Source organism: Solanum stenotomum, chromosome 2, assembly GCF_019186545.1.
Source record: "Solanum stenotomum isolate F172 chromosome 2, ASM1918654v1, whole genome shotgun sequence".
Taxonomy (NCBI): domain Eukaryota; kingdom Viridiplantae; phylum Streptophyta; class Magnoliopsida; order Solanales; family Solanaceae; genus Solanum; species Solanum stenotomum.
The window spans coordinates 18,310,625-18,322,478 of NC_064283.1; the positions used below are offsets into that span (position 1 = coordinate 18,310,625).

An 11,854-nucleotide genomic window follows, 5' to 3' on the forward strand; every position below is an offset into this window, starting at 1 on the left:
TTTCTCCATCTCAAATATCTTCTTAACTTTTTTTTATGCTCTTTTAAAAAATATTTAATTGGAGGAGTTTTTAAACTATTTTATTTTGTTTTAAATTTTAAATTGTATGCTAGATAATTTAAAATGGGGAGTGATAGATCGGTTAAGAAATAAACGATTTTTGTGCTGGACAAAATGAGAAAAATTAGGTTGACACTATTTGAACATGTGAAAAGGAGATCGACAGATGCCATCAATTTAGAAGGTGCGAGAGGTTGGATATAGTAGATACACATAAATGTAGAGGTAATTAGAAAGGGTATATAAGACACATATTAAGATAGAATGTCACTGTTATACTAGCTTTATTATCACAATTTTGAATTGTGATATTTATCATCATCTATTGTTTGTTATAGTATATTTTAATTATCTATTGTTCTTGGTTTGTTTTTATAGGATTTATCCTGCACCCTATTTAGTTGCTATATTTTTTGCACTTTTTTTTTACTTGAATTTACTACATTTAGATTGAGAATCTTATGAGTATCTTAACAAGATAATAATTACATCCAAAGTAATGATTCTGCTTACACTTTATCTTCGACTCTTCGAGTGACTTTATTATATAAAATAATAATGAAATTACTTCACATTTAACTAGAGATTTCGAGTTTAAACATCATTCCTAAATAGGCCCACAATGAAATTGGAATTTCAATACGGATTTCGAAATTGGATGAAAAAGAAGAAGTGTGTATGTGCATTCTATAGATTCCCACCACAATGCTTGGTGACACGCGTGATCTCCATCTTCGTCTTCTTTTTTACTCCTCACCCTTTCTACTTTTCTCTCTTCACTTCCCCCAAAATTCTTCTTTTATATCACACATACACCTATACATATAGAGTATAATATACACAGAATCACCGACCTACCCCATAACCATTAATTTTATCCCATCTTACAATATCCCTTCACTCTGTTAATAGAGAGACCTATTTGCAGTATCTTATGATGAGTAACACTTTGTTAAACTAGATCTTGAGTAAGTGGGTGTGTGTTTTGTGGAGTTATTGTAATTCAAATGGAGATTTGGAAAGTGGGTCTTGTAGCGATGGTGTTGGGTTTATCTATACTGGTTGAATGTGGGGTATCCGATATGTATTCGTCAAAATTAGTTCATAGATTCTCTGATGAAGTGAGGAAAGTTAGGGTTTCAAGGAATGGGGAAGTGGGTGTTGTGTGGCCGCAACATAGGAGCTTCGAGTATTATGGGAAGTTGATGAACAGTGATTTGCAGCGGCAAAAAATGAAGCTTGGTCCTCAGTTTCAGCTACTTTTTCCTTCTCAGGGTAGCAAAACGATGCCGTTGGGAAATGACTTTGGATGGTTCGTTACACTCTTTCTCCTTTGTTTATCCTTCTAAATAAGTATTCTTTTTGAGCAAAGTTTGATGTACAAAGATATTACCACTATCTTAGAGGTAGAGACACTGTTTTCGATAGACAGACGTTGGTTCAAGAAAAAACAGTCCAAAATAGTATAGAGAAAAAAATAACGGAAATGAAAACAGCCTTAAGGAAATACTGTTTGAGGGGTTAGTGAGTCCATCTTTCTGAAAAAAAAGTTGTGATTGTTGTTAGGAGTGACTTTTAATCAGTGTGTGTATAGTTAAGGATTTCTTGTTTATATATCCAACATGTTTATTTAAAATATGTTACTAATTGGGAATTTTAAAATATGGGTTTTGGAAGCATTAATGAAAAAGTGAATGGGTCATTAAATAATAGGGACAAATTTATCTTCTAATTGTATGGTCTAAATTTGGTGTTTTTGTCAAAGTATCTATTTTTGGGATGCTGATGTGACATTTTTCTTGTTTGGAAGCTTTGGGATATTTTTTAGTTTCAAGTGGATGCAAGTTCAATTAGGACTTCATTGATTTTTGGCTTTTGCCTGTCTGAGCAATTTATAGTTTGTTGTTAAATATAAACAAAAAATTGAGTTCTGAAAGCATTTATGAAAAGTCAATGGTTGTTGCTAAGTACTAAGACAATGGTATGTTGTAAATTATCCCACATTTGTTGTATAACTACAAGCTACTCCGAAATCAAGTTTGCGTTGTAATCTATCTATAGGATACACTAGATTAGCATATGCTAAAAATGGAACATAGTGGAATAATCAGAGTGGAGTGATATGGAGCACTGATGCATGTACCATTGAACAGAAGGATGTTGGGATTTGATTAATGTATTATTGTTCTCCTTGGGGGATGAACTATAAAATGCTACTGAAAACCTGGGTGAAATGTGAAGTGTTACTGAAAACCTTTCTGAAATTAGTGGTTTCAGCTTGAACTAAATTTAAAAACATGGTTATGGGTTTATGAAATGAAGGTTAATGTTGTATGTGGATTACATTTCTTGATCTGTAAGGTTTGATGCAAGTTCGGAATGGGGGCTTGATTTTTTTTTCTTTTTCGTGTTTTATATTGTAAGAGTTGGCATTCCAGGTTATAGGATGATACTAATCCAATATTATGCACTTTTTCTCAGGTTACATTACATGTGGGTTGATATAGGAACGCCAAATGTTTCTTTTCTAGTTGCACTAGATGCTGGAAGTGACTTGCTGTGGGTTCCATGTGAATGTGTACAATGCGCTCCTCTTTCAGCCAGTTATTATAGCAGCCTGGTATGCAATATTAATCAAGAATGTTATATGACTATTCTAAATGTTTGTTGCTAGCTTCTTGCTGGTAGTGACTACAAATAGGTTAGGCTCGTAGATGATATCTGCCTTTGTTGGTTTCAGTTGAGCAGTTTGACACCCAAATCACGCTGTAAAATTATTTATCAATTAAATACAGCACACTATCTTTATCCTTATTACCTCTGTAGTTTTCTTCTAAAAAAAGGTTATCTTTATAGTTAACACTTAGGCTGCTATAGAACGCCAAATGTTTCTTTTCTCGTTGCACTGGATGCTGGAAGTGACTTGCTGTGGGTTCCATGTGAATGTGTACAATGCGCTCCTCTTTCAGCCAGTTATTATAGTTGCCTGGTATGCAATATTAATCAAGAATGCTATATGACTATTCTAAATGTTTGTTGTAGCTTCTTGCTGGTAGTGACTGCAAATAGGTTAGGCTCGTAGATGATATCTGCCTTTGTTGGTTTCAGTTGAGCAGTTTGACATCCACATCATGCTGTAAAATTATTTCAAATAAATACAGCACACTATCTTTATCTTTACCTCTATAGTTTTCTTCTAAAAACAGGTTATCTTTATAGTTAACACTTAGGCTGCTATAGAAGGATAGATATGGTAGTTAGTAGTGAGTTGTGACCAGACTTTGGAGCCAAACACCGTATCTTTCTATTCGCTCATTTAGATTTTATCAGAGGTGAATCATTTGGAAGGTTAAAGTATTTTCATCGGAACATATATAAGCCAATTCTTGACCTTCAGTTGAGAGAGATCACATTCACAAGGTGCGTTGTTGACTTCTGATTTTTTTAATGCTTTAGGAATTATATTAACTACAGACTTCTAACAAGCAATTAATTTTTTTTTTCAAGGCTTAGGGGTCGTTTGGTGGGAGGGATACAAATAAATAGTGATGGTATGAAAATTTTGTTTCTTGTTTGGTTGCCATGTTTGGGATAACTTATCCCACCATTTATACCATAGTGATGGGATAAGTTATCCCAGGATAGCTAATCCCATGATAACTTATCCTGGGATAACTTGTTCCCAACCAAACGACCCCTTAATGTCAATTGCATCTCACTTACTTCATAAAGAAAAAGTCTTAATGTCAATTAAATGGAAAGGCAAGAAGAAGCCTTGATGTCAATTATGTTTATGCTTAGAAGAGTCACTAGAACTTGTAACACTTCAATTATCAGGTAGACAAGGTCACGTACTGCATTCAGAATGTTTCTTGTTTATTCAAAACTAGTAAAATCACCCTCGCCTCGCATGAGAATTTAATATCACGGAATTTATAAAATAATACTTAAAACCTATACACTATATTATCTTACATACAAGATTACATAGTAACAAACATTAATAATGTAAAGGAAGATGATTAGTATACCATCTTATAATTTATCCTTCAATCAATCATCTTTAATTTGATTTTATAATTTATCCTTTTGCTTCCAGGAAATGTTATTATTTGATATTTTTGGGGAATCAAATGAACATCAATCGGAGATATTAAATTTTCTAATAAATAAGTAATCATTGGTGAAAGGATAAATAAATTTTGAAAGGGTGAAAAAAGTGAACAAATATTCTAATTCTAACGTGTAGAAAGTTCAACCCTACATTTTGCTTTACATCTATCATTTTAAAGTTCCCAATTTAAATGTATAATAAGTAATTATTAAAATGAAAAATTAAAGAGAGAATGTATCGTATTGGACAACAATTCAACTTATTATATTTACTTGAAAGGGAAAAATATTACACAAAACTGTTTAGTTTGTTTGTTTTTTTTAAAAAAATCAACATACCAGAATGATAAAGTCCAATTTGAAACTACAATTCTATTCCAATCGCAATGTCGAGAAACACATCTATTACTTCAAGAAAAGTATTTACAACTTGTAGTAAACTTGAGAATCTGTCCACACTGCAATTAATTTATTATGTAGTTGTCTATGTCTTTGGGATTAAAAGACGCTCTAGTCTAGTCATATTCCTCTATAGGTCATCCGGCTCATCCTTGAACACATGTCAAAGTTTATTAATTCTTGTCTTCTTTTCCTGGTTCACTTTGCACATCAAGGTGCCAAAACATTTTTAAGGTCTTTATGTCCTTACAATGGCATACCAAATTTAAATTTTGTCTTCAAGAGATGGTAGTATAGATCTTTAAGGAATTTTTTTACTATACCTTCAACAATTTCAGTAGATAAAACTTGCGTGAATACTCAATTAATGTGTGTTATTTGATAACAAATACTTATAACAATAACTTTGCAGAAACATAAACAACAAAGTTTAAAACATGTATCCAAAAACAATAATTAATAACATAAGTATAAATTAATAATTGTAAAAAAAACATATCAGGATCTATAACAATAAAATGAAACAGAAAGGAAAAAATCGAGCCCACTGAATGCACAATGGTCCTTTAAGGAAATTATTCCCCTCTAGTACTCGAGGTTTAAATGATTAGATCCTCTCACTAGTGTATTGATACAAAAACAATGGTGTATTGAGCCACTCAACAGGAGCAAAATACTCAAATATTTAATTGTGTTTAAGAAGAAAAAGTTCAGAATTTTCGTTGTTTTAAAATGTGAGGAAATCCCTCTATTTATAGACAACAAAAGGTAGTGTGAACAAATGTTTATTGTGCCTTGTTGAAAATGTCACAACTTTTTGGAAAAGTTTCAACCCTTTGGAAAGGTCACAACCTTTCATAAAGGTCACAACCTTTCATAAAAGTCACCACTGTTCATGAAAGTCGCAACTCTTCGTAAAAGTCACAACTCTTCGTAAAAGTCTCAACTTTTTATAAAAGTCACAACTTTTCATAAAATGTCACAACTTTTTGGAAAAGTTTCAACCCTTTGGAAAGGTCACAACTTTTCATAAAAGTCGCAACTTTTCATGAAAGGGGAAGACTAGTTTTGGAAATAAATAAATTAAAAGGGAATCCTGGTTTGTGGTGGCGCTACGTAGGCATGCGCATTGTTCTCTTATATATAAATATATAAATATATGATATATGATGATATATGATATCTAACTTTATAGTGGAGTTGGGGTAACTAAAACTGGGCCTTTACTGGTTAAGAGCCCGTTTGGATTGGCTTATTGCTTGTCTTATAAGCCAAAAGCCATAAGTTGGGATTTCTAACTTATGGATTTTGGCTTATTTTTCTTATTTTGGCTTCAAAGTAAGTGATTATAAGCACCTTTAATCTTATCCAAACACTTTTTTTTTTTTTTTTTGATTTGCACCGGGTGTCCGAGTCTCTTTGAGCCCCGACTAATCCCGGGGGTGCACAGGCCCTCGGCAAGGAGTTTCCCGCAAGTGCACCACGGTTAATTCAGGTTTTACCCAGTCCGATGGCCCTCAGAAATTGTTTGCACCTAGTGGGTTTCGAACTTGAGACCTTGAAAGGGAGCAAACCCCAAGGCTCAAGTCAATTGCCAGCAGGCCAACCCCTGAGGGTTTCTTATCCAAACACTTCAAAAGTGCTTAAAAGCTATTTTAGCTTAAAAACACCTAAAATAAGTCAATCCAAATAGGCTCTAAGTACCCCAGCCTATAATCGACACTTTGTGAACTTGTTCAAGTCTTGTCCTATTCTTTATTTGGTTTCTATTTCTACCATTTGTCTTTTAATATCTTCTTCTTTTAGTTTTTGTTGATAACTGATCATGATTCCTCGGACCGTTTTATGTCACTAAACAAGTAGTGTGATACCACTTTGAGTTTGAACCATCTAAAACTAACTTCCTTGAAAAAACTGAAGTTTTACTTTTGAGTCTAGAATAACAGAAGGGTCCAAGGCTATTTCAGATACATTCAGTATCGCCAATTCCATTGGATATGATCCTTATGTTAGTTATAATTTATGCCTACAGTAGACAGAGACCATTGGGGAGCTGATTATACTAAGATTATTAACTGGGAGGTTTGGGCAACTTGAAGGGGTTGAAGTGGGGTGAGTGAACCAATGAGCCATGACCCAACCCACAATGCTGTTTTGGTCAAAGATAGGTTGGATCAGTTTGAGTGAAACAATTGGTCAGGACCCCACGTGTCTAGATTGACCTATCAATAGTTTATTCTCAATTGGCCAGGTTATGTTAGTATTGGCCTAATTGGACACACCTATAATACATTAAGGCACCGGAGAAACAGGTTAATTTAAAAACTGAAAATAAAAAGGAAGAAGGTTCCAACAGAATAAGCGTTAGGTAAACAAACCTGTGACTATTTATGTCTTCATGGATTTTTACGTCATCTCATCTTTCTACATTGTATATATTTGGGTTCTATTCATCTAAAAACAACACACAGTTCATATATTATATTGGGAACTTCAGAAATTTCTACATTTTATTCAATATCATTGTGAGCTGTCGTGTCACATCATGGTAACTGAGAATAGTTTTCTTGGAGTTGGTGTCTCTCCTAATAAAATACCGTTCTCATTTCCTTTATATAAATATTAGTACTCGATGTAGATGCGGAGTCTTTGCTAATACTGCCTATAGGTTTAGCACTTATATCAGATGATTGATTGGCAGGTGCTCCCTGGTATTTGGGGCATCTATTATGCAGGATAAAGATCTAAATGAGTACAATCCATCTGGTTCAAGCACAAGTAAGTTCCTGTCGTGCAGCCATCAGTTGTGTGAACTGGGTTCAAATTGCAAAAACCCTAAGCAGCCCTGTCCGTACACTGTGAATTATGTATCAGAAGATACATCCACATCTGGAGTGCTTGTGGAAGATATCTTGCACCTTGCATCTGGCAGCCATATGGCGGCCAACGGCTCTGCCAGGGCTCCAGTCACTTTTGGGTGTGTGTCATCTGCTTGTATCTCAAGTTCAAATAAGACTTTCATGCATGGGACCATTTTCATGGTTCTGTATGCCAAGACTATATTAAACAGGTCTTAATTCTTTTTCATGTCAGATGTGGTAGTAAGCAAACTGGTGGTTACCTAAATGGAGTTGCACCTGATGGCCTTATGGGTTTGGGACCTGGAGAGATCTCAGTTCCCAGTCGTCTTGCCAAAGCTGGATTGGTCCGAAACTCCTTTTCTCTTTGTTTTAAGGAAGATGATTCAGGAAGGATTTTCTTTGGAGACCAAGGGCCTGCTGGCCAGCAGACAACTTCTTTTCTGCCTTCAGAAGGACAATTGTATGTCAACTTATGAATTTTAGAGACTTCATCTTACCTTATAAAAAAAAAAACACTTGTGAATTTTAGAGAATTGATTAGTTTGAGTGCTGTATTTGTCTGTTTACCTCTGCTGTTCTCTTGCATGTATGAGTTGTTAAACTCTCTGTTTGCTCACATTATGAGTGGTTCATGGTCCAGTGTTACTTATGTTGTTGGCGTGGAATCATGTTGTTTTGGGAGCTCTTGTATTGAGCAGACAAGCTTCAAAGCCATTGTGGATAGTGGGTCATCATTTACATTTCTCCCAGATCAAATTTACGATAGAGTTGTTAAAGAGGTAAGCTTACACCTACTTGTTGCCTTGTTGTACTTTAAAGTGCAGTATTTTACATGTCCTTTTCCTGTTACAGTTTGACAGAAAAGTGAATGCTACAAAAGCTAGCTTTGAAGGATATCCTTGGCAATATTGCTACAAATCCAGGTAATGGCATATAAGGTAAAGAGAGATCTACTTTCTTTTTTCTGCCTCATCATATGTACTGAATGAGTATTTGAACCTAGACAGTTCTGAAGTTTTACCGAAGATTCCTTCATTTACTCTGAAGTTCACAGCGAACAGCAGCTTTATAGTCCAGGATCCTGTATTTATGATCTATGGCAGTCAAGTAAGTGCTTGAATATATACCACCTGTTTTTGCATCTCAAAGATGAACATTCTGGTTCTTTTGATTACATAAGCTGTGAGGCATCCTATGTTTCCTTCTCTTGGTTATCTTATCATGCAAGCTTTTGGTTCTTCATCGACTCATTCACCAGTACTGTATTATATTCAATATCGATGTAGGGCGCTGTTGGATTTTGTTTAGCTGTGGAGCCTTCAGGCATAGAAATTGGAACGATTGGACGTAAGCCTGATCCTCTTCCACTTATGGTTTCGTTTCTCTATACTTACAACTGTAAAAAACCTCCACCTGCTAAAGTAGGGGGTAAAACTGTGAAAAGTTTCTGAATGCAAATGTGTGCTGCAATTTCCTCTCTCAAATTTTGGATGTGCTAATAATCATTTTCCTCTTCAGAGAACTTCATGACGAGATATCGTATGGTGTTTGATAGAGAGAACCTGAAACTGGGCTGGTCGCGCTCTGACTGTGAGTACCAATTTCTGATTTAATAATTTCTTGGTCTGATCTGGATTTAGCTGTTCTCTCTTTATTGTTTGTAGCCACGAGTGATTAACTTAAAAGTTCTTTTTTTTTAAATCTTACAACCTTTTCTTGTGTATTGAGAAGTTGAATTGCGTTTTTTCACCCAACAAGAGTTAATGTGATACACAAGCTTGTTTCACAGTTAGGGATGACAATGGGGCAGGGCGGGTTTAAGGTTGTGCGGGGCGGGAGGGATGTGGGGCGGGTTGAAGTGGGTTTTTTTAAAACTAATGGGTGTTTTATTTGGGTTCAAACTTTATTTTAACTTTTTACATGTTATAAGAGTGATAGAACATTATTTATTAAAATAATTTGTTTAAAGATACTAAAATATTTAAGATAGTAATGATCATTCTCAAAAAAAATAATATTTAAGATAGTAATGAAAATGGTTCAATACAATTTGCTACATGTTTCCCAATTGACCTCAAAAAAATAAATTTTAAGTCATTATATATTAAATTAATAAAACTTAATGAAAAAATGAATTTATTTTTATGAATTTTATTTTTAGTATCAAACTTAATTAGAAAAATAAAATATTTAAAAAATTATGCGGGGCGGGTTGAAAATGAAAAAAGTTGTTATGCGGGATGGGGCGGGACGGATTATAAATTTTGCGGGTTAAGCTCAACATGCCTTGCCCCCGCCCCGCACCGCCCTATTGCCATCCCTATTCACAGTTTCACCAAAAGATTATGATATATTTGCATGATCTAATAAACACAAAAGGGGGATCTATTGGGGTATACCTATGTGATGAACCAGGTTACGTCATCTGTTTCTTATGAGTAGTTTGCGGAATCAAGCAAGCATAACAGTGACAATGCACATTTTTTACATGGAACGCCCAGCTCACAAGGGTGAAAAAGCCACCACCTACACCTATGCAGGTTTTAACCCAAACTTCACTAAAACCATGAGCCTCTATAGAATTCAGATTACAAAACAATTGCAATCTAGGAACTAGCTCTAATTCCTCTTACAACAATCAAGAAGAAAGTTGTGACCCCTCCAAGTTAACCCTAAATTGAAGCTAATTTTTCCTAAGAAAAAATACCCAAACAATGCTTCTAACAAAACTTGCTTTTCTGCCTTCGCTCTATGTTGCTCAAACTCTTCAAAAATGTCCCGGGGTGCATGTCGGATCCTCCAAAAGTAGTGCATCTTCGGAGGATCCGACACGGGTGCTGCTACATTTTTAAAGAGTCCGAGCAACATAGCCTTCACTTATCTCTGTTGTTTATTACTTTTACTTGTCTGAAAAGTGAGAGGGGAGGATATTTTGGGTAGCAGAGGCAAGGGAAGCTTAGCCTACTCTGCAGATAACTTTCCTTTTAAGCTGACAGATGCTCCTTCTCAACAAATAATTTACCCTGGCCGACGTTTCTTCTAATAAGAGTGTTTGGATGTCTGTCTGATAAGAGTTTCTGCTTGTCAGGTGAAGACCTTACTGATAATAATAGACTGCCATTGGCTCCAGCAGATGGTAACTCGCCAAACTCACTGCCAGCAGAACAGCAGAATACCCCTAATAGCTCAGGAGTTGCCCCTGCTGTTGCCGGAAAGACACCCTCAAATTCTGCAGCACCAACTAGTCGGGGGATGCCATCCAAGTTATGCTTAACAAAGTTGCTGTTTCAGTTACTGCTTGTATCAAGTAACTTTCGATGGTCCTTACATACATTTACCTTATAAGCTTGATAATGGCATACCCTATAGGTTCATAGTATTATAGATGTTTAGTTTTCTGTGTAAATCATGTCTCCGTCTTTTGGAGCCGTTTTTGTTTTCTTATTCCCCGTCCCCTGCCTTTTTCGGGTTTATTGTTATTTTGAGATATTAGCCATTAGATAGGATGGGGCTGCTAGATGAAGAGCTTGTTTTATGACTTTGGATGTTCAATTTCGTGTTCCCTTATCAGATACTGTTATACATACATACATACATACATGTGTAATGCACACTGTTGAATTCCATTCATATGATTCTATTAAGTTTGTCTATTTAGCCCCAAAATGGAACAATTTCCAATTTTCACTTTTTCCGTTGGTCAAATATTTTGGAACATCTTTTTTAAAAAAAATGATATCTGTAAGTTGTGTATTTATGTACATCTTTAGTTTCAAATCACAAAATTTAATTTTTAGAAAGAATTTTGTGCTAAAATAAAAGGAAAAATTATCTGAATACACAACTTAATTTATCATAGTCTCTAAAATTTACATAAATTCCTATCCCCTCCTATTCTTGGATATACAACTTTATGCTATGTATCGAGACTTATGTGGTGTATTGGTATGCTAGTGATATATCTGGAACTGTGATGTGACGATGAGGGATATATTTGAAATTGGGATATGATGTATCGAGATGTATCCGAATTTTATCAAGTTTAAAGGATATTTGTAATTTGAAAACGAGTAGAGATACATGGTAATTAGCTTTTAGCATTATAAAATTTGTGTAAAATTTTCAAATTAAAATCAGATAAATAAATTGAAACGGAGAAATATTAGTTAAAGAAACAGGGGCCACATAGGATTTCATAGTAATAGATATTTTTAATTATAGTGGCTGAACATTTTTTATTTTATTTTATGAATTTTATCTGTTACTGATGAAAAGTAAATTCTGCCCCGTATATTTAACACTTATTTTATTCTAAGTATATCAAAGAATAAAAAATAAATTATCAGTGTCTTAGAGATTCCATTTAGGAAATCCAAGAAGATTCCATAACCAAGCAACCTTAATTGATTGCAAGTATTTAT

At 34.6% G+C, this 11,854-nt stretch overlaps 1 protein-coding gene across 2 annotated transcripts; it reads left to right on the forward strand.

Moving 5' to 3' along the window:
* Window positions 1–784: 784 nt before the first annotated feature.
* Window positions 785–11,124, forward strand: LOC125855221 (aspartic proteinase-like protein 1). 2 transcript variants are annotated; one of them, XM_049534914.1, is made up of 10 exons: window positions 785–1,372; window positions 2,542–2,680; window positions 7,308–7,549; window positions 7,666–7,893; window positions 8,074–8,212; window positions 8,286–8,356; window positions 8,441–8,540; window positions 8,720–8,780; window positions 8,952–9,023; window positions 10,522–11,124. In XM_049534914.1, exons 1-10 carry the CDS (start codon window positions 1,068–1,070, stop codon window positions 10,776–10,778), a joined length of 1,614 nt encoding a protein of 537 aa, XP_049390871.1. In that variant the 5' UTR covers window positions 785–1,067; the 3' UTR covers window positions 10,779–11,124. The 2 variants fall into 2 exon arrangements, with proteins under 2 accessions (XP_049390871.1, XP_049390872.1); XM_049534915.1 differs by lacking the exons at window positions 785–1,372; window positions 2,542–2,680 and adding an exon at window positions 2,924–3,049 and having other exon boundaries at window positions 7,274–7,549; window positions 10,522–11,044.
* Window positions 11,125–11,854: the final 730 nt, after the last annotated feature.

Coding starts and splice junctions, on each gene's coding strand:
- LOC125855221 (XM_049534914.1), top strand. CDS start 1,068: ATGGAGATTTGGAAAGTGGGTCTTGTAGCGATGGTGTTGGGTTTATCT. Junction 7,550..7,665: donor AGGGCTCCAGTCACTTTTGG/GTGTGTGTCATC, acceptor TTTTCATGTCAG/ATGTGGTAGTAAGCAAACTG. Junction 8,357..8,440: donor CAATATTGCTACAAATCCAG/GTAATGGCATAT, acceptor GAACCTAGACAG/TTCTGAAGTTTTACCGAAGA.